Below are 22,289 nucleotides of genomic sequence, written 5' to 3'. Positions count from 1 at the left end.
CTGGGGGGCCAGGCAGGGCTAGGGCTGGGGGGCCAGGCAGGGCTAGGGCTGGGGGGCCAGGCAGGGCTAGGGCTGGGGAGTCAGGCAGGGTTAGGGCTGGGGGGCCAGGCAGGGCTAGGGGGCCAGGCAGGGCTAGGGCTAGGGGGCCAGGCAGGGCTAGGGCTTGGGGCACTGGGCCAGGGCCAGGCAGGGTTAGGACTGGTGGGCCAGGCAGGGTTAGGGCTGGGGGGCCAGGCAGGGTTAGGGCTGGGGTTTGGGACAGGCCTGGGGCTGGGGGGCAGGCGGTGTGGAGGGGTACCACTAGAGCCCTTCGTACACCAGGTGGGAGGACACACCAGTATGATGCGCTACGACGACCACACGGTGTGTAAACCCCTCATCACCCGGGAGCAGCGCTTCTACGAGTCCCTGCCGCCTGAGATGAAGGAGTTCACAGCAGAGTACAAAGGTAAGAGTTAAACCTTGACCTCTAGTATTGTGACCCTAACCGCTAACCTTAACCTTTTATGAGTCCCTGCCTGAGATGAAGGAATTTTAACCAGAGGACAAAGGTGTGAGAGGGGTGTCAACCAGGTTTGGGCTGTACCCTAATGATTCTGTACTTGTACAATCGCCTGATACGATCTTATCGCCTGTAGCAGCCAACTAAAAATGTATTTAAAACAATCACAAAAAAAAAAACGTTTCGACCGTGAGCTCGGTTCCGGGAAGGAATTATGACATATATTTTGAAGCCAAATCTTTTCTTGGAGCTGTGGCAGGAAAGAGTGTGTCTGTGTGTGCCGATGTGTGCCGATGTGTGCAGAATAGAGCAAGTGACAGTGAGGGAGGCTCGCTGGCTGTGCGTCGTGTGACGGGGTTGGATAAATCATCAAGGGCCCCGTCGTGTGACGGGGTTGGATAAATCATCAAGGGCCCCGTCGTGTGACGGGGTTGGATAAATCATCAAGGGCCCCGTCGTGTGACGGGGTTGGATAAATCATCAAGGGCCCCGTCGTGTGACGGGGTTGGATAAATCATCAAGGGCCCCGTCGTGTGACGGGGTTGGATAAATCATCAAGGGCCCCCCGTCAGACGGGGTTGGATAAATCATCAAGGGCCCCGTCGTGGACGGGTTGGATAAATCATCAAGGGCCCCGTCGTGTGACGGGTTGGATAAATCATCAAGGGCCCCGTCGTGTGACGGGTTGGATAAATCATCAAGGGCCCCGTCGTGTGAAGGGGTTGGATAAATCATCAAGGGCCCCGTCGTGTGACGGGTTGGATAAATCATCAAGGGCCCCGTCGTGTGACGGGGTTGGATAAATCATCAAGGGCCCCGTCGTGTGACGGGGTTGGATAAATCATCAAGGGCCCCGTCGTGTGACGGGGTTGGATAAATCATCAAGGGCCCCGTCGTGTGACGGGGTTGGATAAATCATCAAGGGCCCCGTCGTGTGACGGGGTTGGATAAATCATCAAGGGCCCCGTCGTGTGACGGGGTTGGATAAATCATCAAGGGCCCCGTCGTGTGACGGGGTTGGATAAATCATCAAGGGCCCCGTCGTGTGACGGGGTTGGATAAATCATCAAGGGCCCCGTCGTGTGACGGGGTTGGATAAATCATCAAGGGCCCCGTCGTGTGACGGGGTTGGATAAATCATCAAGGGCCCGTCGTGTGACGGGGTTGGATAAATCATCAAGGGCCCCGTCGTGTGACGGGGTTGGATAAATCATCAAGGGCCCCGTCGTGTGACGGGGTTGGATAAATCATGGATGACGGGTTGGATAAATCATCAAGGGCCCCGTCGTGTGACGGGTTGGATAAATCATCAAGGGCCCCGTCGTGTGACGGGGTTGGATAAATCATCAAGGGCCCCGTCGTGTGACGGGGTTGGATAAATCATCAAGGGCCCCGTCGTGTGACGGGGTTGGATAAATCATCAAGGGCCCCGTCGTGTGACGGGGTTGGATAAATCATCAAGGGCCCCGTCGTGTGACGGGGTTGGATAAATCATCAAGGGCCCCGTCGTGTGACGGGGTTGGATAAATCATCAAGGGCCCCGTCGTGTGACGGGGTTGGATAAATCATCAAGGGCCCCGTCGTGTGACGGGGTTGGATAAATCATCAAGGGCCCCGTCGTGTGACGGGTTGGATAAATCATCAAGGGCCCCGTCGTGTGACGGGGTTGGATAAATCATCAAGGGCCCCGTCGTGTGACGGGGTTGGATAAATCATCAAGGGCCCCGTCGTGTGACGGGGTTGGATAAATCATCAAGGGCCCCCGTGTGACGGGTTGGATAAATCATCAAGGGCCCCGTCGTGTGACGGGGTTGGATAAATCATCAAGGGCCCCGTCGTGTGACGGGGTTGGATAAATCATCAAGGGCCCCGTCGTGTGACGGGGTTGGATAAATCATCAAGGGCCCCGTCGTGTGACGGGTTGGATAAATCATCAAGGGCCCCGTCGTGTGACGGGTTGGATAAATCATCAAGGGCCCCGTCGTGTGACGGGGTTGGATAAATCATCAAGGGCCCCGTCGTGTGACGGGGTTGGATAAATCATCAAGGGCCCCGTCGTGTGACGGGGTTGGATAAATCATCAAGGGCCCCGTCGTGTGACGGGGTTGGATAAATCATCAAGGGCCCCGTCGTGTGACGGGTTGGATAAATCATCAAGGGCCCCGTCGTGTGACGGGTTGGGTTGGATGACGGGGTTGGATCATCAAGGGCCCCGTCGTGTGACGGGGTTGGATAAATCATCAAGGGCCCCGTCGTGTGACGGGGTTGGATAAATCATCAAGGGCCCCGTCGTGTGACGGGGTTGGATAAATCATCAAGGGCCCCGTCGTGTGACGGGGTTGGATAAATCATCAAGGGCCCCGTCGTGTGACGGGGTTGGATAAATCATCAAGGGCCCCGTCGTGTGACGGGGTTGGATAAATCATCAAGGGCCTGCTCTGCTATCCCCAGAACATTATCCTTATTTCAATAATAAACGTTTTCACCTCATCTTCCTGTTTCATTAGGTCTAGGATGTCATGTGTTGTAGGTAGGCTGTACAATAATATTCTAACACACCAATTTAACCCTTCATTTCTTTCAGAACTTTTGTTCTTTTTGATTCATTGTTCGATTTTTCCATCTTGAATTTGTTTTGCTCAATTGAACTTGGTTGTTGCCTGTAATATTTGTCATTTAAAACAAAGCTGTGTGTCTATAGATGCTGACGTGAGAGTCTCATAACTTTAATGCTTTTATGACATTGTAATTTGTAGGATTTGGCTTTTGGCTGTTTGGTTTACAACGGCAAGGAGGAGGGATGCATTCGTTCTATTAGACTAAGCTTTGTTCAACTCTGTTCAAACTTACTCATTAGATGTTTCTGTCTTGCTATTGTTTGTTCTCTGTCTGTCTGTCTGTCTGTCTGTCTGTCTGTCTGTCTGTCTGTCTGTCTGTCTGTCTCTGTCTCTGTCTCTGTCTCTGTCTCTCTCCATTCCCTTTTGGCCCGACATATTTGTAGGTTATTAAAAAAAAAACTAAAAAACTTTCTGAGATAAAGAGCTCAGCGGGAGTAAGCCAGGATGCGTAAAACTGAAGTCACATTCATATCGAACGGAAAGACACGAGAACATTAGGCTTTTAAAATAATTAGATGCCAGAGTTTCCGTTATAAAGAAAAGGCTAAAGCTGTATGGCCCATGCAGATCATTCAACACCATATTCAGCCATATGGCCCAAGGCAGATCATTCAACAACATATTCAGGTATATGGCCCATGCTGATCATTCAACACCATATTCAGGTATATGGCCCTCGCAGATCATTCAACAACATATTCAGGTATATGGCCCATGCAGATCATTCAACACCATATTCAGGTATATGGTCCATGCAGATCATTCAACAACATATTCAGCCATATGGCCCACGCAGATCATTCAACACCATATTCAGGTATATGGCCCATGCTGATCATTCAACACCATATTCAGGTATATGGCCCTCGCAGATCATTCAACAACATATTCAGGTATATGGCCCATGCAGATCATTCAACACCATATTCAGGTATATGATCATTCAACAACATATTCAGGTATATGGTCCATGCTGATCATTCAACACCATATTCAGCCATATGGCCCGAGGCAGATCATTCAACACCATTATTCAGGTATATGGCCCATGCAGATCATTCAACACCATATTCAGGTATATGGCCCATGCTGATCATTCAACACCATATTCAGGTATATGGCCCTCGCAGATCATTCAACACCATATTCAGGTATATGGTCCATGCAGATCATTCAACAACATATTCAGGTATATGGCCCTCGCAGATCATTCAACACCATATTCAGGTATATGGCCCATGCAGATCATTCAACAACATATTCAGCCATATGGCCCATGCAGATCATTCAACAACATATTCAGGTATATGGCCCATGCAGATCATTCAACACCATATTCAGGTATGTGGCCCATGCTGATCATTCAACACCATATTCAGGTATATGGCCCACGCAGATCATTCAACACCATATTCAGGTATATGGCCCATGCTGATCATTCAACAACATATTCAGGTATATGGCCCTCGCAGATCATTCAACAACATATTCAGGTATATGGCTCATGCAGAACCCGGCACTTGTCGTCGCCTGTTGCTGATATTGCACATCTGCGTGGCCTTCAAACGCTAAAATGGCTTGCGTGATATTGGTCTTTATTAGTTGAGGGCAACCTATAGTACCAGTCAAAAGGTTGGACACACCTACTCATTCAAGGGTTTTTCTTTATTTTTTACTATTTTCTACATTGTAGAATAATAGTGAAGACATCAAAACTATGAAATAACACATATGGAATCATGTAGTAACCAAAGAAGTGTAGAAACCAAAACAAATCAAAATATATTTGAAATTTGAGATTCTTCAAAACGCCACCGTTTGTCTCGATGATAGCTTTGCACACTCTTGGCATTCTCTCAACCAGCTTCACCTGGAATGCTTTTCCAATAGTCTTTAAGGAGCTCCCACATATGCTGAGCACATTTTGGCTGCTTTTCCTTCACTCTGCAGTCCAACTCATCCCGAACCATGTTAATTGGGTTGAGGTCGGGGGATTGTGGAGGCCAGGTCTTCTGATGCAGCACTCCATCACTCTCCTTCTTGGTAAAATAGCCCTTACACAGCCCGGAGGTGTATTGGGTCATTGTCCTGTTGAAAACAAATGATCGTCCCACTTAGTGCAACCCAGATGGGATGGTGTATTGCTGCAGAATGCTGTGGTAGCCATGCTGGTTAAGTGTGCCTTGAATTCTAAGTAGATCACTGATAGTGTCACCATGAAAGCACCACCATCCCACCTCCTCCTCCATGCTTCACAGTGGGAACCACACATGCAGAGATCATCCATTCACCTACTCTGCGTCTGACAAAGACATCAGACCAAAGGACAGATTTCCACCCCTCTAATGTCCATTGCTCATTGGCCAAGCAAGTCTCTTCTTATTGGTGTCCTTTAGTAGTGTTTTCTTTGCAGCAATTTGACCATGAAGGCCTGATTCACGCAGTCTCCTCTGAACAGTTGATATTGAGATGTGTCTGTTATTTGAATTCTGTGAAGCATTTATTTGGGCTGCAGTTTGAGGCTGGTATCTCTAATGAACGTATCCTCTGCAGCAGAGGTAACTCTGGGTCTTCCATTCCTGTGGCGGTCCTCATAAGAGCCAGTTTAATTTTAGTGCTCGATGGTTTTTGCCGACTGCACTTGAACAAACTTTCAAAGTTCTTTACATTTTCCAGATTGATTGACCTTCATGTCTGAAAGTAGTGACGGACTGTTGTCTCTCTTTGTCTATTTGAGCTGTTCTTGCCATAATATGGACTTGGTCTTTAACCAAATAGGGCTGTCTTCTGTATACCACCCCTACCTTGTCACAACACAACTGATTGGCTCAAACACATGAAGACATTTTTATGGAAATAAAATCCACAAATTAACTTTGAACAAGAGACGCATGTTAATTGAAATGCATTCCAGGTGACTACCTCATGAAGCTGGTTGAGGGAATGCCAAGAGTGTGCAAAGCTGTCATCAAGGAAAAGGGTGGCTACTTTGAAGATTCTAAAATATATTTTATTTGTTTAACACTTTTTTTGGTTACAACATCAGTTTCATTGTTGTTGTTATAATTTATTATTATTATTATTCTACAATGTAGAAAAGTTTTTTTTTAAATAAGAAAAACCCTTGACTGATACTGTATGACACTTGTTAGGTTATTGTGATCTGTAATAAAGGTCAACTACTGGAGACTCTCATCTGTCTATACCTGCTGAACTGGCTTTACAAAACATTTTGATTGTTTAGGTTCACCATCAGTAATAGTTTTGCTTCAAATGATCAGTGGTCATTGTTGGATATAAAGGGTAAAGTTGATAATTTCATGACGAGAACAGAAATCACTTTTGTGAGGTTCACTGCATATATATATATATATATATATTTTTTACTAAATTAGTTAAGAACAAATTCTTATTATCAATGATGGCCTAGGAACAGTGGGTTCACTGCCTTGTTCGGGGGCAGAACGACAGAATTCTACCTTGTCAGCTCGGGGATTTGATCTTGCAACCTTCCGGTTACAAGTCCAACGCTCGAACCACTAGGCTACCTGCCGCCCAAAGCAGGAGAAGCATTCTGTAAGCATTCAACAGTCAAAACCATTTTCAGATGGGGGTGAATTCCAAAGTTGTGCTATATATTCGTTGGCTTTGTCCAAGCTCATTTGTAAATTATAAATATTTGTCAAACCTTGGTGATTAGTGAAGCTGGGGGGACAAGAAAACATTTGTAAATTATAAATATTGATACATTACTACCTCAAACACTTGGTGATTAGTGATTCAGAACCAAAGTGGGGGGGACAAGAAAACAGCCTACATTGTCCCCCCTAATCTGATAGTGGTAGATACCCAGTCTCCTTTATGACTCTCATCTGACAGTGGTAGATACCCAGGCTCCTTTATGACTCTAATCTGACAGTGGTAGATACCCAGGCTCCTTTATGACTCTAATCTGACAGTGGTAGATACCCAGGCTCCTTTATGACTCTAATCTGACAGTGGTAGATACCCAGGCTCCTTTATGACTCTAATCTGACATGACTCTCTAATCTGACAGTGGTAGATACCCAGGCTCCTGACTCTAATCTTATGACTCTCTAATCTGACAGTGGTAGATACCCAGGCTCTATGACTCTAATCTGACAGTGGTAGATACCCAGGCTCCTTAATGACTCTAATCTGACAGTGGTAGATACCTGGTCTCCTGTATGACTCTAATCTGACAGTGGTAGATACCCAGGCTCTGTGATGACTCTCATCTGACAGTGGTAGATACCCAGTCTCCTGTACGACTCTAATCTGACAGTGGTAGATACCCAGGCTCCGTGATGACTCTAATCTGACGGTGGTAGATACCCAGGCTCCGTGATGACTCTAATCTGATAGTGGTAGATACCCAGGCTCCGTGATGACTCTCATCTGACAGTGGTAGATACCCAGGCTCTGTGATGACTCTCATCTGACAGTGGTAGATGTCTAGTCTCCAGAGTTCCAATGTCAACAGTGAAGAGGCGACTCCAGGATGCTGGCCTTCTAGGCAGAGTTCCTCTGTCCAGAGTTCCATTGTCTGTGTTATTTTGCCCATCTTTATCTTTTCTTGTTATTGGCCAGTTTGAGATATGGCTTTTTCTTTGCAACTCTGCCTGGATGTCCAGCATCCTGGAGTCGCCTCTTCACTGTTGACGTTGAGACTGCTGTTTTGCGGTACTATTTAATGAAGCTGCCAGTTGAGGACTTGTGAGGTGTCTGTTTCTCAAACTAAACACACTAATGTACTTGTCCTCTTCCTCAGTTGGCCTCCCTCTCCTCTTTCTATTCTGGTTAGAGCCAGTTTGCGCTGTTCTGTGAAGGGAGTAGTACACAGCGTTGTACGACGTCTTCATTTTCTTGACAATTTCTCGCATGGAACAGTCTTCATTTCCCAGAACAAGAATAGACTGATGAGTTTCGGAAGAAAGATCTTTGTTTTTGGCCATTTTGAGCCTGTAATCGAACCCACAAATGCTGATGCTCCAGATATTCAACTAGTCTATAGAAGGCCAGTTTTATTGCTTCTTCAATCAGAACAACAGTTTTCAGCTGCGCTAACATAATTGCAAAAGGGTTTTCTAATGATCAGTTAGCCTTTTAAAACTATAAACTTGGATTAACACAACGTGCCATTGGAACACAGGAGTAATGGTTTCTGATAATGGGCCTCTGTACGCCTATGTAGATATTCCATAAAGATATCAGCCGTTTCCAGTTACAATATTCATTTACAACATTAACAATGTCTCCACTGTATTTCTGATCAATTTGATGTCATTTTAATGGTCAAAAAAATGTGCTTTTCTTTCAAAAACAAGGACATTTCTAAATGACTCCAAACTTTTGAATGTTAGTGGATACACATTAAAATGCATGGGAAGCACAAATAAAACCCAGAAACAGTTACATTCCTCCACAAGTAAGTCATGAATCAATACTTTATATGAAATATAAATATGTATTTATATATTATATATTCTATTGCCCGAACGGCACATCAGGATGAAATGTATTTTGAATTTTGTTCCAGCCATATGGTGCATTAAAACTAAAAGCAGATTTGCTCGGTGGAGACACCCCAGGAACCTCAAGTGTTAACCAATCCTGTGAGCGTGTTAGGCAGTGTGTCAGTGGATTAGACAGACAGAGCCAAGCCATTAACATGGAGAGAGCAGGAAGAAAGAGAGAGAGAGAGAGAGAGGAAGTGTTTAAAACAGAAACACTTTCACTGTCTTTGCCTGGTGCCAGATCGGTCTTGTTGTCAGATCCAATGACGAGGAGTTTGCAAGATGGTACAAACAGATATAAAACCAGGCTACAGTGTCCTCTGCTCTGCTATTCATCATAGATTAAGAGGAGGAGACAGGAAGTGGGTAAAACACCAAACGAGAGCAGCACCCTGCCAGCCAAGCCACCTGTGTTTGGGACGGCATCGTTTGGTGTAATCAATCATGTGGAGTTGGACAGTTTATAAAAAGATCTGGGTTCCTGTTGGAGGAGGCCTGTTACATCTCCTACACTTTAATTAGCCAATGGACTGTTCTCTTTGTTTCCCTGACAGATTACATCATGTTCATACACGAAACTACACTGACTGTACAAAATATTAAGAACACCTGCTCTTTCCATGACAGACTGACCTGGTGAATCCAGGTGAAAGCTATGATCCCTTATTTATGTCACTTGTTAAATCCACTTCAATCGCTGTAGAAGAAGGGGAGGAGATGGGTTAAAGAAGGATTTTTAAGCCTTGAGACAATTGAGACGTGGATTGTATACGTGTGCCATTCAGAAGACCAAAGATTTAAGTGCCTTTGAACGGGATATGGAAGTAGGTGCCAAGCACACCGGTTTGTGTAAAGAACCGCAACGCTGCAGGCTTTTTCACACTAAACAGTTTCCCATGTGTATCAAGAATGGTCCACCACCCAAAGGACATCCAGCCAACGAGACACAACTGTGGGACCTGCCTCCTCTACACTCTAACCACTAGGCTACCTGCCTCTCCCCTCTAACCACTAGGCTACCTGCCGCCTCTACACTCTAACCACTAGGCTACCTGTCTCCTCTACACTCTAGCCGCTAGACTACCTGCCTCTACACTCTAACCACTAGGCTACCTGGCGCCCCTCCCCTCTAACCACTAGACTACCTGCCTCCTCTACACTCTAACCACTAGGCTACCTGCCTCCTCTACACTCTAACCACTAGGCTACCTGTCTCCTCTACACTCTAACCACTAGACTCCCTGCCTCCTCTACACTCTAACCACTAGGCTACCTGCCTCCTCTACACTCTAACCACTAGGCTACCTGTCTCCTCTACACTCTAGCCACTAGACTACCTGCCTCTACACTCTAACCACTATACTACCTGCTGCCGCTACACTCTAACCACTAGGCTACTATACATATGGAGTGTGTGACTCTCTTTGTTTTTATAGCTTCCAGTTTCTTCTCCATTACTCAAATCAAATCTATTTTTATTTGTCACAGTAAAATACAACAGGTGTAAACCTGACAGGGAAATGCTTATCTACAAGCCCTTAATTAACCAACAATGCTTCAAGAACTTAAGAAAAATATCAAAATAAGTGTGAAGTAAAAAAAAAAGAGTAAAAACATAGATAAGGCCAGACTAAATGAATTCACTGTTTAAGAAGCCTATTGGACCTCGACTTGGCGCTCCGGTACCGCGTGCCGTGGTAGCAGAGAGAACAGTCTATGACGAGTGTCGTGGTCATTTTCTGTATTACTAAACTTTGAGAGAGCAAACCACACACAAGTCAGAGTTATATCATAAAGTCCATCTTTAATTATATATGAGCTTCACCATAGCCCTGTAAGCACTCTCAGATCAATTCAATGTCTATAAATGAATTCTCTGAGAGTCCTTACAAAACAATTCTTAGTAACATTTATAGCCAAGACACACCCCTCTCAACTCACATGACAAATAACAGATCTTAGGAACATTACAAAGGAATACTTTTAATTGAGAGAGGAGCATCCCATAGCCACACAGCATTAGCTATAAATCATTGTTCAGTTTGGTCTCTTTAGACGAGATTCTAATCTCGTTCTTGGTACCACTTAGAACCAAAACATTACCTCATTCAATGGCATATATCAATTGTCAATTCTAGATACTCTCATCTCAAATACAATCTCTCCTGGACAAACTCACGGAGACAGTGAGCCTCTTAAGTCATATACTAGATCAAGATAAGGGCAACCTCAGAGGGGACATACAATAGTTACAGACACATTCCCATAAGAAGACAAGCCTCCATTCTGTCCTCCTCCCCTTCTGATATTCTTCATAGCATCACATGGTTTAACAGATACATTGACATATGAAGACAAGCCTGACCTCTCCCCTCTCTGGGCCCCAAGTGACTGAGCACTAGCTGAGAAGGGATAACTGCAACTGCCAACAGTATAGTCCAAGAATAAGATAAAACATCTTATTTATCTATGTTACCTAACTAATTCTGATTCAGCCACGAAACTAGGGTTGCTGGAGTCTTTGACAATTGTTATTGCCCTCCTCTAACACCGAATAGAGGTCCTGGTTGGCAGGAAGCTTGGCCCCAGTGATGCACTGGGGCATACACACTACCCTCTGTAGTGCCTTGCGGTTGGAGGCCGAGCTGTTGCCATACCAGGCAGTGATGCAACCACTCAGGATGCTCTCTATGGTGCAGCTTTAGAACCATTTTGAGGATCTGAGGACCCATGCCAAATCTTTTTAGTCTCCTGAGGGGGAATAGGCTTTCTCATGCATTCTTCTTCACGGCTGTCTTGGTGTGTTTGGACTATTCTAGTTTGTTGGTGATGTGGACACCAAGGAACTTGAAGCTCTCAACCTGTTCCACTACAGCCCCGTCGATGAGAATGGGGTTGTGCTCGGTCCTCCTTTTCCTGTAGTACACAATCATCTCCTTTGTCTTGATCACATTGAGGGAGAGGTTGTTGTCCTGGCACCACACGGTCAAGTCTCTGACCTCCTCCCTATAGGCTGTCTCATCATTGTCGGTGATCCGGCCTACCACTGTTGTGTCATCGGAAAACTTGATGATGGTGTTGGAGTCATGCCTAGCCATGCAGTCCTGAGTGAACAAGGAGTACAGGAGGGGACTGAGCATGCACCCCTGAGGAGGTGAGGATGAGATGAGGATCAGCGTGACGGATGTATTGCTCCCCACCTTTACCACCTGGGGGGGCCCGTCAGGAAGTCCAGGATCCAGTTGCAGAGGGAGGTGTTTAGACCCAGGGTCCTTAGCTTAGTGATGAGCTTTGAGGTCACTATGGTGTTGAAGGCTGAGCTGTAGTCAATGAATAGCACTCTCACATAGGTGTTTCTTATGTCCAGGTGTGAAAGGGCAGTGTGGAGTGCAATAGACAGCGTGATCACACAGTCGTCCGGAACAGCTGCAGCTCTCATGCATGTTTCAGTGTTACTTGCCTCAAAGTGTTTATAGAAGTAGTTTAGCTTGTCTGGTTGGTTCGTGTCACTGGGCAGCTCGTGGCTGAACTTCCCTTTTGTAGTCTATAATAGTTTGCAGGCCCTGCCACATCCAACGAGCGTCGGAGCCGGTGTAGTACGATTCAATCTTTGTCCTGTATTGGTGCTTTGCCTGTTTGATGGGTCATCAGAGGGCGTAGTGGGATTTCTTATAAACTTCCGGGTTAGAGTCCCGCTGCATTGACTTGAATGGAGAGGTCTGTTCTAGTGATGATGGATGGGTAGGTGGATGGATGGTTGGGTGGGTGGGTGGGTCAATGGGTGGATGGGTAGGTGGATGGATGGATGGATAGATGGGTGGGTGGATGGATGGGTCGGTGGATGGGTGGGTGGGTGGATGGATGGATGGGTGGGTGGATGGATGGATGGGTGGGTGGATGGATGGATGGATGGATGGGTGGATGGATGGATGGATGGGTGGATGGATGGATGGATGGATGGATGGATGGATGGATGGATGGATGATGGATGGATGGATGGGTGGATGGATGGATGGATGGGTGGATGGATGGATGGATGGATGGGTAGGTGGATGGATGGATGGATGGGTGGGGAGATGGATGGATGGGTGGATGGATGGATGGATGGGTGGGTGGATGGATGGATGGATGGATGGATGGATGGATGGGTGGATGGATGGATGGATGGATGGGTGGATGGATGGATGGATGGGTGGATGGATGGATGGATGGATGGATGGATGGATGGGATGGATGGATGGATGGATGGATGGATGGATGGGTAGGTGGATGGATGGGAGATGGGTGAATGGATGGATGGATAGGTGGATGGATGAATGGGTAGAAGTGAATGAATGGATGGATGAATGGGTAGTAGATGGATGGGTAGGTAGATGGATGAGATGGGTAGGTAATGGATGGATGAATAAGTGAATGAATGAATGGTAAGTAGATGGATAGATGAATGAATAAGTGAATGAATGAATGGGTGAGAAATGAGTGAATAGATGAATGAATAAGTGAATGAATGAATGGTAAGTAGATAGATAGATGAATGAATAGGTAGATAGATGAATGGTAGGTAGATGAATGAATGAATGAATGGTAAGTGAATGAGATAGATGAAAAATGAATGAATGGGTGAGTGAGTGGATGAATGGTGGTGAATAGATAGATGAGAGTGGATAGATGAATGAATGGATGAATAGGTAAATGAATGAATGGTAGGTGAATGAACAGATGAATGATAGTAGAGATGAATGAAAAGATGAATGAATGAATGAGGTGATGAATGAATGAGTAGGTGATATGAATGAATGAATGGGTAGATAGATAGATGAATGGATAGATGAATGAATGGGTAAGTGAATGAATGAATGAAAAATGAATGAATGAATGGATGGGATGAGGTATGATGGATGAATGAATGAATGGTAGGTAGATGAATGGATGAATGGGTAAGTAGATGAATGAATGAATAAGTAGATGAATGAATGGGTAGGTGAATGAATGAATAGATAGATGGTAAGTGAATGAATGAATAGATGAATGAATAGGTAGATGAATGAATAGATAGATAGATGAATGAATGGGTAGATGAATGAAAGATAGATAGATAGATAGATGGGAGATGATAGATAGATAGATGATGAATAGATGAGATGAATAGATAGATAGATAGATGAATAGATAGATGAATAGATAGGTGAATAGAAAGATAATGAATGATAGATGAATGAATGAATGAATGAATGGTAGGTGAATAGATGAATGAATGTAGTGGGTAGATAGATGAATGAAATGAGATGAATGAATAGATAGATAGATAGATGAATGGTAAGTGAATGAATGAATGGATAGAGTAGATGAATGAATGGTAAGTAGAAGATGAATGGATAGATGAATGGGTAGATAGAATGAATGGATGAATGGTAAGTGAATAGATGAATGAATGATAGATGGATGATAGATGAAAAAATAGATGAATGAGTAGGTGGATAGATGGATGGAAGATGGGTGAATGAATGAATGAATGGGTAAGTGAATGAATGAATGGTGAAGCCGATGAATGAATGGTAAGTGAATGGATGAATGGTAGAATGGATAGATGAATAGATGGATGGATGAATAATAGATGAGATGGATAGATGGGTGGGAGGTGGATGGATGAATGGTAGATGGATGGATAGATGAATGGGTAGGATGAATGTAATGATGGATGAATGAATGAATGGGTGAATGAATGGGTAAGTGGACCGATGGATGGATGAATGGATGGATGAGATGAATGAATGGAATGGATGGATGGATGAATGGGAGATGGATGGATAGATGGATGAATGGGTAGATGAATGAGATGAATGAATGAATGGGTAGGTGGATGGATGGATGGATGAATGAATGGATGAATGGATGGATAATGAAATGGATAGATGGATGGATGGATGAATGGGTGAATGGATAAATGGATGGATGAATAGAAATAGGTAGATGGATGGATAATGGGGAAATGAATGGATGAATGAATGGAGATGAATGAATGGATGGATGAATGAATAGATGGATGGATGGATGGATGAAAATGAATGAGATGAATGAATGAATGGATGGATGGATGAATAGATGGGATGGATAGATGAATGATAGATGAATAGATGAATAGATGGAATAGATGGATGGATGAATGGATAGATGAATGAATGAATGAATGAATGAGATGAAAATAGGTGAATGGATGAATGGGTAAGTGAATAGATGAAATGGATGAATGAATGGATAGGGAGATAGGTAGATGAATGAATGGGTAGGTGGATGAATGAATGAATGGTAATGAATGAATAGATGAATGAATGGGTGGATGAATGAATGAGGGAGAGGGTAGATGGATGAATGAGGAATATGGGTGGATGGATGAATGAATAGGTGAATGGATGGATAGATATGGATGGATAGAAATGAGATGAATGATGAATGGATGGTAGGTAGATGGATGAATGGATGAATACGGGTAGGTGGATGGATGAAGGGGATAAATGGATGAATGAATAGATAGGTGGATGGATGGATGGATGAATGAATGGGTAGATAGATGAATGGATGAATGAATGAATAGAAATGGATAGATGGATGGATGAATGAATGAATGAATGGATGAATGAATAGATAGATGAATAGATGAATGAAATAGATGAATGAATGAATGATGAGATAGATGAATAGATGAATGAATGATAGATGAGATGAATGATGAATGAATAAGATGAATGAAAATGGATGAATGAGAAAATGGTGAATGAATGGATAGATGAATGGATGAGATAGATGAGTAGATGGATAGATGGGGAGATGGATGAATGAATGAATGGTAAGTGGATGAATGAATGTAAGTGAATGAATAGATGGATGAATGGTAAGTGAATGAATGAATGAATGGTAAGTAGAATAGATGAATGAATGAATGGATGAATGAATGAATGAAAATAGATGAATGGGTAGGTGAATGAATGAATGAATGGATGAATGAATGAATGAATGGATAGATGAAGTAAATAGACCAAATGGGTAGAATAGATGGATGGATGAATAAATGAAGATGAATGAATGAATGAAAATAGTAGGATGAATGAATGAGTAGATGAATGAATGAATGAAAAAAATGAATGAATGAAGTGAATGAATGAATGAATAGATGAATGGATAAGTGAATGAATGGATGGATAATAGATGGATGAATGGGTAAGTGAATGAATGAATAGATGGATGGATGGATGGATGAATGGTAGGTGGATGAATGGATAGATGAATGGGTGAGATGAATGGATAAGTAGATGGATGAATGGATGAATGGGTAGGTGGATGAATGAATGGTAGGTAGATGAATGAATGAATGGATGGATGAATGTGTGAAAAGGTGGATGAATAGATAGATGAATGAGATGAATGAAAAAGATGATAAATAAATGAATGAATGAATGGTAGGTAGATAGATGGATAAATAGATAGATAAATGGATAAATGAATGAATGGAATGAATGAATGGGTAAATAGATGGATGAATGAAAAATGGATGAATAAATGAGTAGATAGATGAATGGGTAGTGAATAGATAGATGGAAATAGATGAATGAATGAATGAATGAATGGTGAATGGATGAATGGATGAATAATAGATGAATGGTAAGTGAATGAATGAATGGATGAATGAATAGATGGTGAATGAATGAATGAATGAATGGGTGAGTAGATAGATGAATGGGTAGGTAGATGAATGAATGGGTAATGAATGAATGGGTAAGTGAAAATGGATGGTAGGTGAATGGATGAATGGATAGATGAATGAATGAATGAAGGGAGATGGATGGATAGATAGATGAATGAATGGGTAATAGATGGATGAATGGTAGGTAGATGAATGAATGATAGATGAATGAATGGTAAGTGAGATGAATGGATAGATAGATAGATGAATAGATTAATAGATGGGTAGATGAATGAATGAATGGATGGATGAATGAATGAATGGTAGGTAGATGAATGAATGGTAGTGTATGATAGATGAGATGGTGGATGGATAGATAGATGAATGGTAAGTGAGATGGATGAAATGAAAAATGAATGAATGGGTAGGTGAAATGGATGGATGGATGAATGAATGGAATGAATGGTAAGTGGATAGATAGATGCAATGAATGAATGAATCAGAAAATGAGTGAATAGATAGATGGTAGATGGATGGATGGATGGATGGATGGATGGATGGATGGGTAGGTAGATGGATGGATGAATGGGTAGGTGGATGGATGGATGAAAAAAATGGATGGATGGTGGGTGGGTGAATGGATGGGTAGGTGGATGGATGGGGAGATAGGTGGATGGATAAATGAATGAATGGTAGGTGGATGGATGGATGGGAAGATGGGTGGATGGATGGATGAATGGGTAGGTGGATGGATGGATGGGTAGATGGATGGATGGATGGATGGATGAATGGGTAGGTGAATGGATGAATGGGTAGGTGGATGGATGGATGGATGGATGGATGGATGGATAGGTGGATGGATGGATGGGTGAATGGATGGATGGATGGATGGATGGGTAGGTGGATGGATGGATGGGTAGGTGGATGGATGGATGGATGGATGGGTAGGTGGATGGATGGATGGGGAGATGGGTGGATGGATGGATGGATGGGTAGGTGGATGGATGGATGGGTAGTTGGATGGATGGATGGGTGGATGGATGGATGGATGGGTAGGTGGATGGATGGATGGATAGGTGGATGGATGGATGGATGGATGGATGGATGGATGGGTAGATGGATGGATGGATGGATGGATGGATGGATGGGTAGATGGATGGATGGATGGGTAGATGGATGGATGGATGGATGGATGGATGGGTAGATGGATGGGTAGATGGATGGATGGGTATATGAGAGGATGGTTAATTTCTGGTCACAATCTGCAGACTTGTTTACGTGTTGCTGTTCGTTTTGTTGCCAACCTTACTTTGCTACCTGATGGACTTTATGGTTTTACTTTTTAATTACTGTTTATATTTTTGGTTTTCCCTCAATTGTAGATGGATGTGGTAGATGGATGGATGGATGGGTAGATGGGTATATGGATGGATGGGTAGATGGATGGATGGGTATATGGATGGATGGATGGATATATGGCTAGATGGGTAGAAGGGTAGATGGACGGATGGGTAGATGGACGGATGGGTAGATGGATGGATGGGTAGATGGATGGATGGGTAGGTGGATGGATGGATGGATGGATGGATGGATGGGGTGGATGGATGGATGGATAAGGATGGATGGATGGATGGATGGATGGGGAGATGGATGGATGGATGGATGGATGGATGGGGAGATGGATGGATGGATGGATGGGTAGGTGGATGGATGGATGGGTGGGGGACGGATGGATGGATGGAGTGGATGGATGGATGGGTGGATGGATGGGTGGGTGGGGGGATGGATGGATGGATGGGTAGGTGGATGGATGGGTGGATGGATGGATGGATGGGTGGATGGACGGGTGGATGGGTGGGGGGATGGATGGATGGATGGGTAGGTGGATGGATGGATGGGTGGATGGATGGATGGGTGGATGGATGGATGGGTGGGGGGATGGATGGATGGATGGGTAGGTGGATGGATGGGTGGGGGATGGATGGATGGATGGGTAGGTGGATGGATGGGTGGGTGGATGGATGGATGGATGGGTAGGTGGATGGATGGATGGGTGGAGGTGGGTAGATGGATGGATAGATGGATGGATGGATGGATAGATGGATGGATGGATGGATGGATGGGTGGATGGATGGATGGATGGGTGGATGGATGGATGGATGGATGGAGATGGATGGATGGATGGATGGATGGATGGATGGATGGGTGGATGGATGGATGGATGGATGGGTGGATGGATGGATGGGTGGATGGATGGATGGATGGGAAGATGGATGGACGGATGGGTAGATAGGTGGATGGATGGATGGACGGATGGATGGGTGGATGGATGGGAAGATGGATGGATGGATGGGTAGATGGATGGATGGATGGATGGATGGGTGGATGGATGGATGGGTGGATGGATGGGTGGATGGATGGATGGATGGATGGATGGGTGGATGGATGGATGGGTGGATGGATGGGTGGGTGGGGGGATGGATGGATGGATGGGTATGGATGGATGGATGGGTGGATGGATGGGTGGGTGGGGGATGGATGGATGGATGGGTGGGGATGGATGGATGGATGGATGGGTAGGTGGATGGATGGATGGGTGGGTGGATGGATGGATGGATGGGTAGGTGGATGGATGGATGGGTAGGTGAGATGGATGGGTGGGGAGATGGATGGATGGATGGGTAGGGGATGGATGGGTGGGTGGATGGATGGATGGGTAGGTGGATGGATGGGTGGGTGGATGGATGGGTAGGTGGATGGATGGGTGGGTGGATATGTAGGTAGGTTGGTAGGTTGGTAGGTGTATTTGGTTGAACTAGAACCTTTCTTCAGGACTCTACATCACCTCTTCTCCCATCTGAAAGGATGGATAATATGGGAACCAGTAATCCTGCTGAACAACCAGCTGCAGGCTATACACACACACACACACACACACACACACACACACCACACTGGTCTGACATCAGCCCTTTCTCCATTCATTAGCGGTGTTGTGGCCTGGCTGCTGATGACCTCACCGAGTGATCAGAGAGCTCTAAAAGCCTTAGCTGCTTCCATCCATCCACCTGTCTGTCCATCTGTATGTCCGTCTGTCCGTCTCTGTCTGTCCGTCATCCGTCTGTCTGTCCCTCCCTCCCTGTATGTCCCTCCCCCTCCGGACGGAGTCAGCAGGAGAGGATACGAGAGGCTAGGACCATTCATCCGCTGCTGCCCAACTTCTCTCTCAATTCAATTCATTTGTTTGCTTCATTGGCATGACTTAACAATGTACATATTGTCAAAGTCTACATTGGAAGTTAAGTGATTCATTTATAATATTAACATCATTAAAATAATTAATAATCAATATTATCAATGGGACAATCGGTGACAACAATAATCAAGGGTCAAAATAACCCTACAATGAACAATAACAATGGCATGTGCAGGTTGGTTGGTCTGTCAGACACTGGCCCTCATTTTATAGCAGGTAGCAATGTAGCGCGCTGCCAACCCACAGCTCTCTGCGTCCTCCCGCAACAGGACGGGTAGCCTACTCTCACCAGAGAGGTCTTTGACATTTTTTACATTTAGTCAGGAAATGCAGCTCTGTCTCAGGTTCTACTGTTGTGCAGTGGTTGCACAGCCTTTCCTCTACAGGGAGCCAGGTTTTCCTGTGTCTGCCCTTCTCAATGGCAAGGCTGTGCTCACTGAGCCTGTACGTTGTCAAGGTTTTTCTAAGGTTTTGATCAGTAACCATGGTCAAATAGTTTGCCAGATAGAACTGCATTTTACTTTGTGCTTGTGTTTCCCAATGCAAGCTGTGTTGTAATGTAGTTTTGTTTTTGACTGTGTTGTAATTTGTTTTATTCTGATTGATTGGATGTTCTGGTCCTGAGGCTTCAGTGTGTTAGTAGAACAGGTTAGTGAACTCAGGACCAGCTGGATGAGGGGACTGAGGCTTCAGTGTGTTAGAGTGAACTGCCCCAGACCAGCTTCAGTGTGTGTAATAGTAGAACAGGTTAGTAGTGAACTCAGCCCCAGGACCAGCTGGATGAGGGTCCTGAACAGGATTCAGTGTGTTAGTAGAACAGGTTAGTGAACTCAGCCCCAGGACCAGCTGGATGAGGGGAGGATTCTGTTAGTAGAACAGGTTAGTTCAGCCCCAGGACCAGTGGATGAGGGGTGTTCAGTGTGTTAGTAGAACAGGTTAGTGAACTCAGCCCCAGGACCAGCTGGATGAGGGTCCTGAGGATTCAGGGGACTGAGGCTTCAGTGTGTTAGTAGAACAGGTTAGTGAACTCAGCCCCAGGACCAGCTGGATGAGGGGACTGAGGCTTCAGTGTGTTAGTAGAACAGGTTAGTGAACTCAGCCCCAGGACCAGCTGGATGTTAGTGGGACTGAGGATTCAGTGGGTCAGCCCCAGGACCAGCTGGAGAACTGGTTAGTGAACTCAGCCCCAGGACCAGCTGGATGAGGGGACTCTTTTCAGGTTTTCAGCCCCAGGACCAGCTGGATCAGCTCAGTGGGTGTAGCATTGCAGGGCTTGGTAAAGATATGACAGGGTCACTGTGTTTTACATGTTTCCAAAACTGAATTGCTATATTTTTTTAATGTTTTATTATTTTATTATTATACTGGCCTAATTCTGCACTGCATTCATTGTTTGTAGTTTTCCTCTGGACAGGTAGGAGAATCTTACAGATCTCTGCATGCAGGGTTTCAATGGGGTGTTTGTCCCATTGGGTGAAATCTTGTTTTGCAAGTGGACCCCACACCTCGCTGCCATTAAGTGAAATTGGTTCAATGACACATTCCATTAGTTTTAGCCACATTTTAATAGGTATTTCAATTTTAATTCATTTTTAATGGAGTAGAATGCCCTGCAGGGTCAATGGGGTCCCTTTCTCTCTGTTCATTTCTCTTAAGTTCATTCATTTTTATTTTGCCTCATTAAGGTGTCCAGTGACTCTTATTTTAAACCTCAGTAATTGTAGTGTGCAGTACTCTATATATTTAAACCTCAGTAATTGTAGTGTGTGCAGTACTCTATATATTTCGTACCAACTGAGAACGTTGGTCTAATTCCCTGAGATCTGGATATTCTCTGGAAAATCATTATTTTAGTCTTTTTGGGGTTTACTGCCAGGGCCCAGGTCTGGCAGTACTGCTCTAGCAGGTCTGGGCTCTGCTGTTGGTCATGTGCTGTGGGTGACAGCAGGCATAGGTCATCTGAGAAGAGCAGGTATTTAACCTCTGAATTGTGGAGATTAACACCAGGGGCTGATGATTCGTCTAGAATAGTGGCCAATTCGTTGATGTAAATATTGAAGAGTTCAGGGCTCAGATTACAAGCATGATGAAGGCCCCGCCCCTGGTTAAAGAATTCTGTTATTTTCTTCCCAATTGTGATGCTGCCCGTATTGCCAGCATACATTGATTTAATTATGTCATGTTTTACCCCTACACCACTTTCAAGAACTTTGTAGAACAGTCCTGTATGCCAAATAGAATCCAATGTTTTAAAGCCAGCGTACCATTTGGTCTTATGGTTTATCTATCGGGGTGTGTAGGGTGGAAATATGATCAGTCGGGCAATGTTTTGGTCAATTTGGCTTTGACTCAAGACATTGTGCTTATGACTTTCTGAAGACCTAATGACTGTCTACCCCTTTTGTGCAGCCCTTTAGAGATGCCAAAACAGTTATTTCTAAAGGCTTTCCCATCAAACTTTCCAAATGACATGATAACTACAAACTTGACTCACCGGGCAGAATGATATGATATCGTGATGATTTGTCTTTTGTTTTACTAACTGTACTATTACGCAGAACATTAAACACAGACTTTTTCTTTTCAAAAGTTCACTTAGAAATGTTCTTGTTTTTGAAAGAAAAGCCCTGTTTTTTTTGGTCCATTTAAAATAACATCTAATTGATCATAAATACAGTGTAGACATTGTTCATGTTGT

General features: G+C 44.4%; 1 protein-coding gene across 1 annotated transcript in view; it reads left to right on the top strand.

Annotated features, from left to right (window-relative positions):
* The first annotated feature begins 252 nt into the window (after window positions 1–252).
* The window catches only part of LOC135540428 (inositol hexakisphosphate kinase 1-like), a 42,820-nt gene continuing 20,783 nt past the window's right edge, over window positions 253–22,289 (top strand). The window contains exon 1 of the mRNA XM_064967055.1: window positions 253–448. Within this exon, the coding sequence (XP_064823127.1) occupies window positions 340–448 (109 nt within the window). The 5' untranslated portion in view covers window positions 253–339. The remainder of the gene's footprint in view (window positions 449–22,289) is intronic.

This window comes from Oncorhynchus masou, chromosome 5 (assembly GCF_036934945.1).
Source record: "Oncorhynchus masou masou isolate Uvic2021 chromosome 5, UVic_Omas_1.1, whole genome shotgun sequence".
Classification (NCBI taxonomy): domain Eukaryota; kingdom Metazoa; phylum Chordata; class Actinopteri; order Salmoniformes; family Salmonidae; genus Oncorhynchus; species Oncorhynchus masou.
This window is presented reverse-complemented; position numbering and strand designations above follow the sequence as displayed.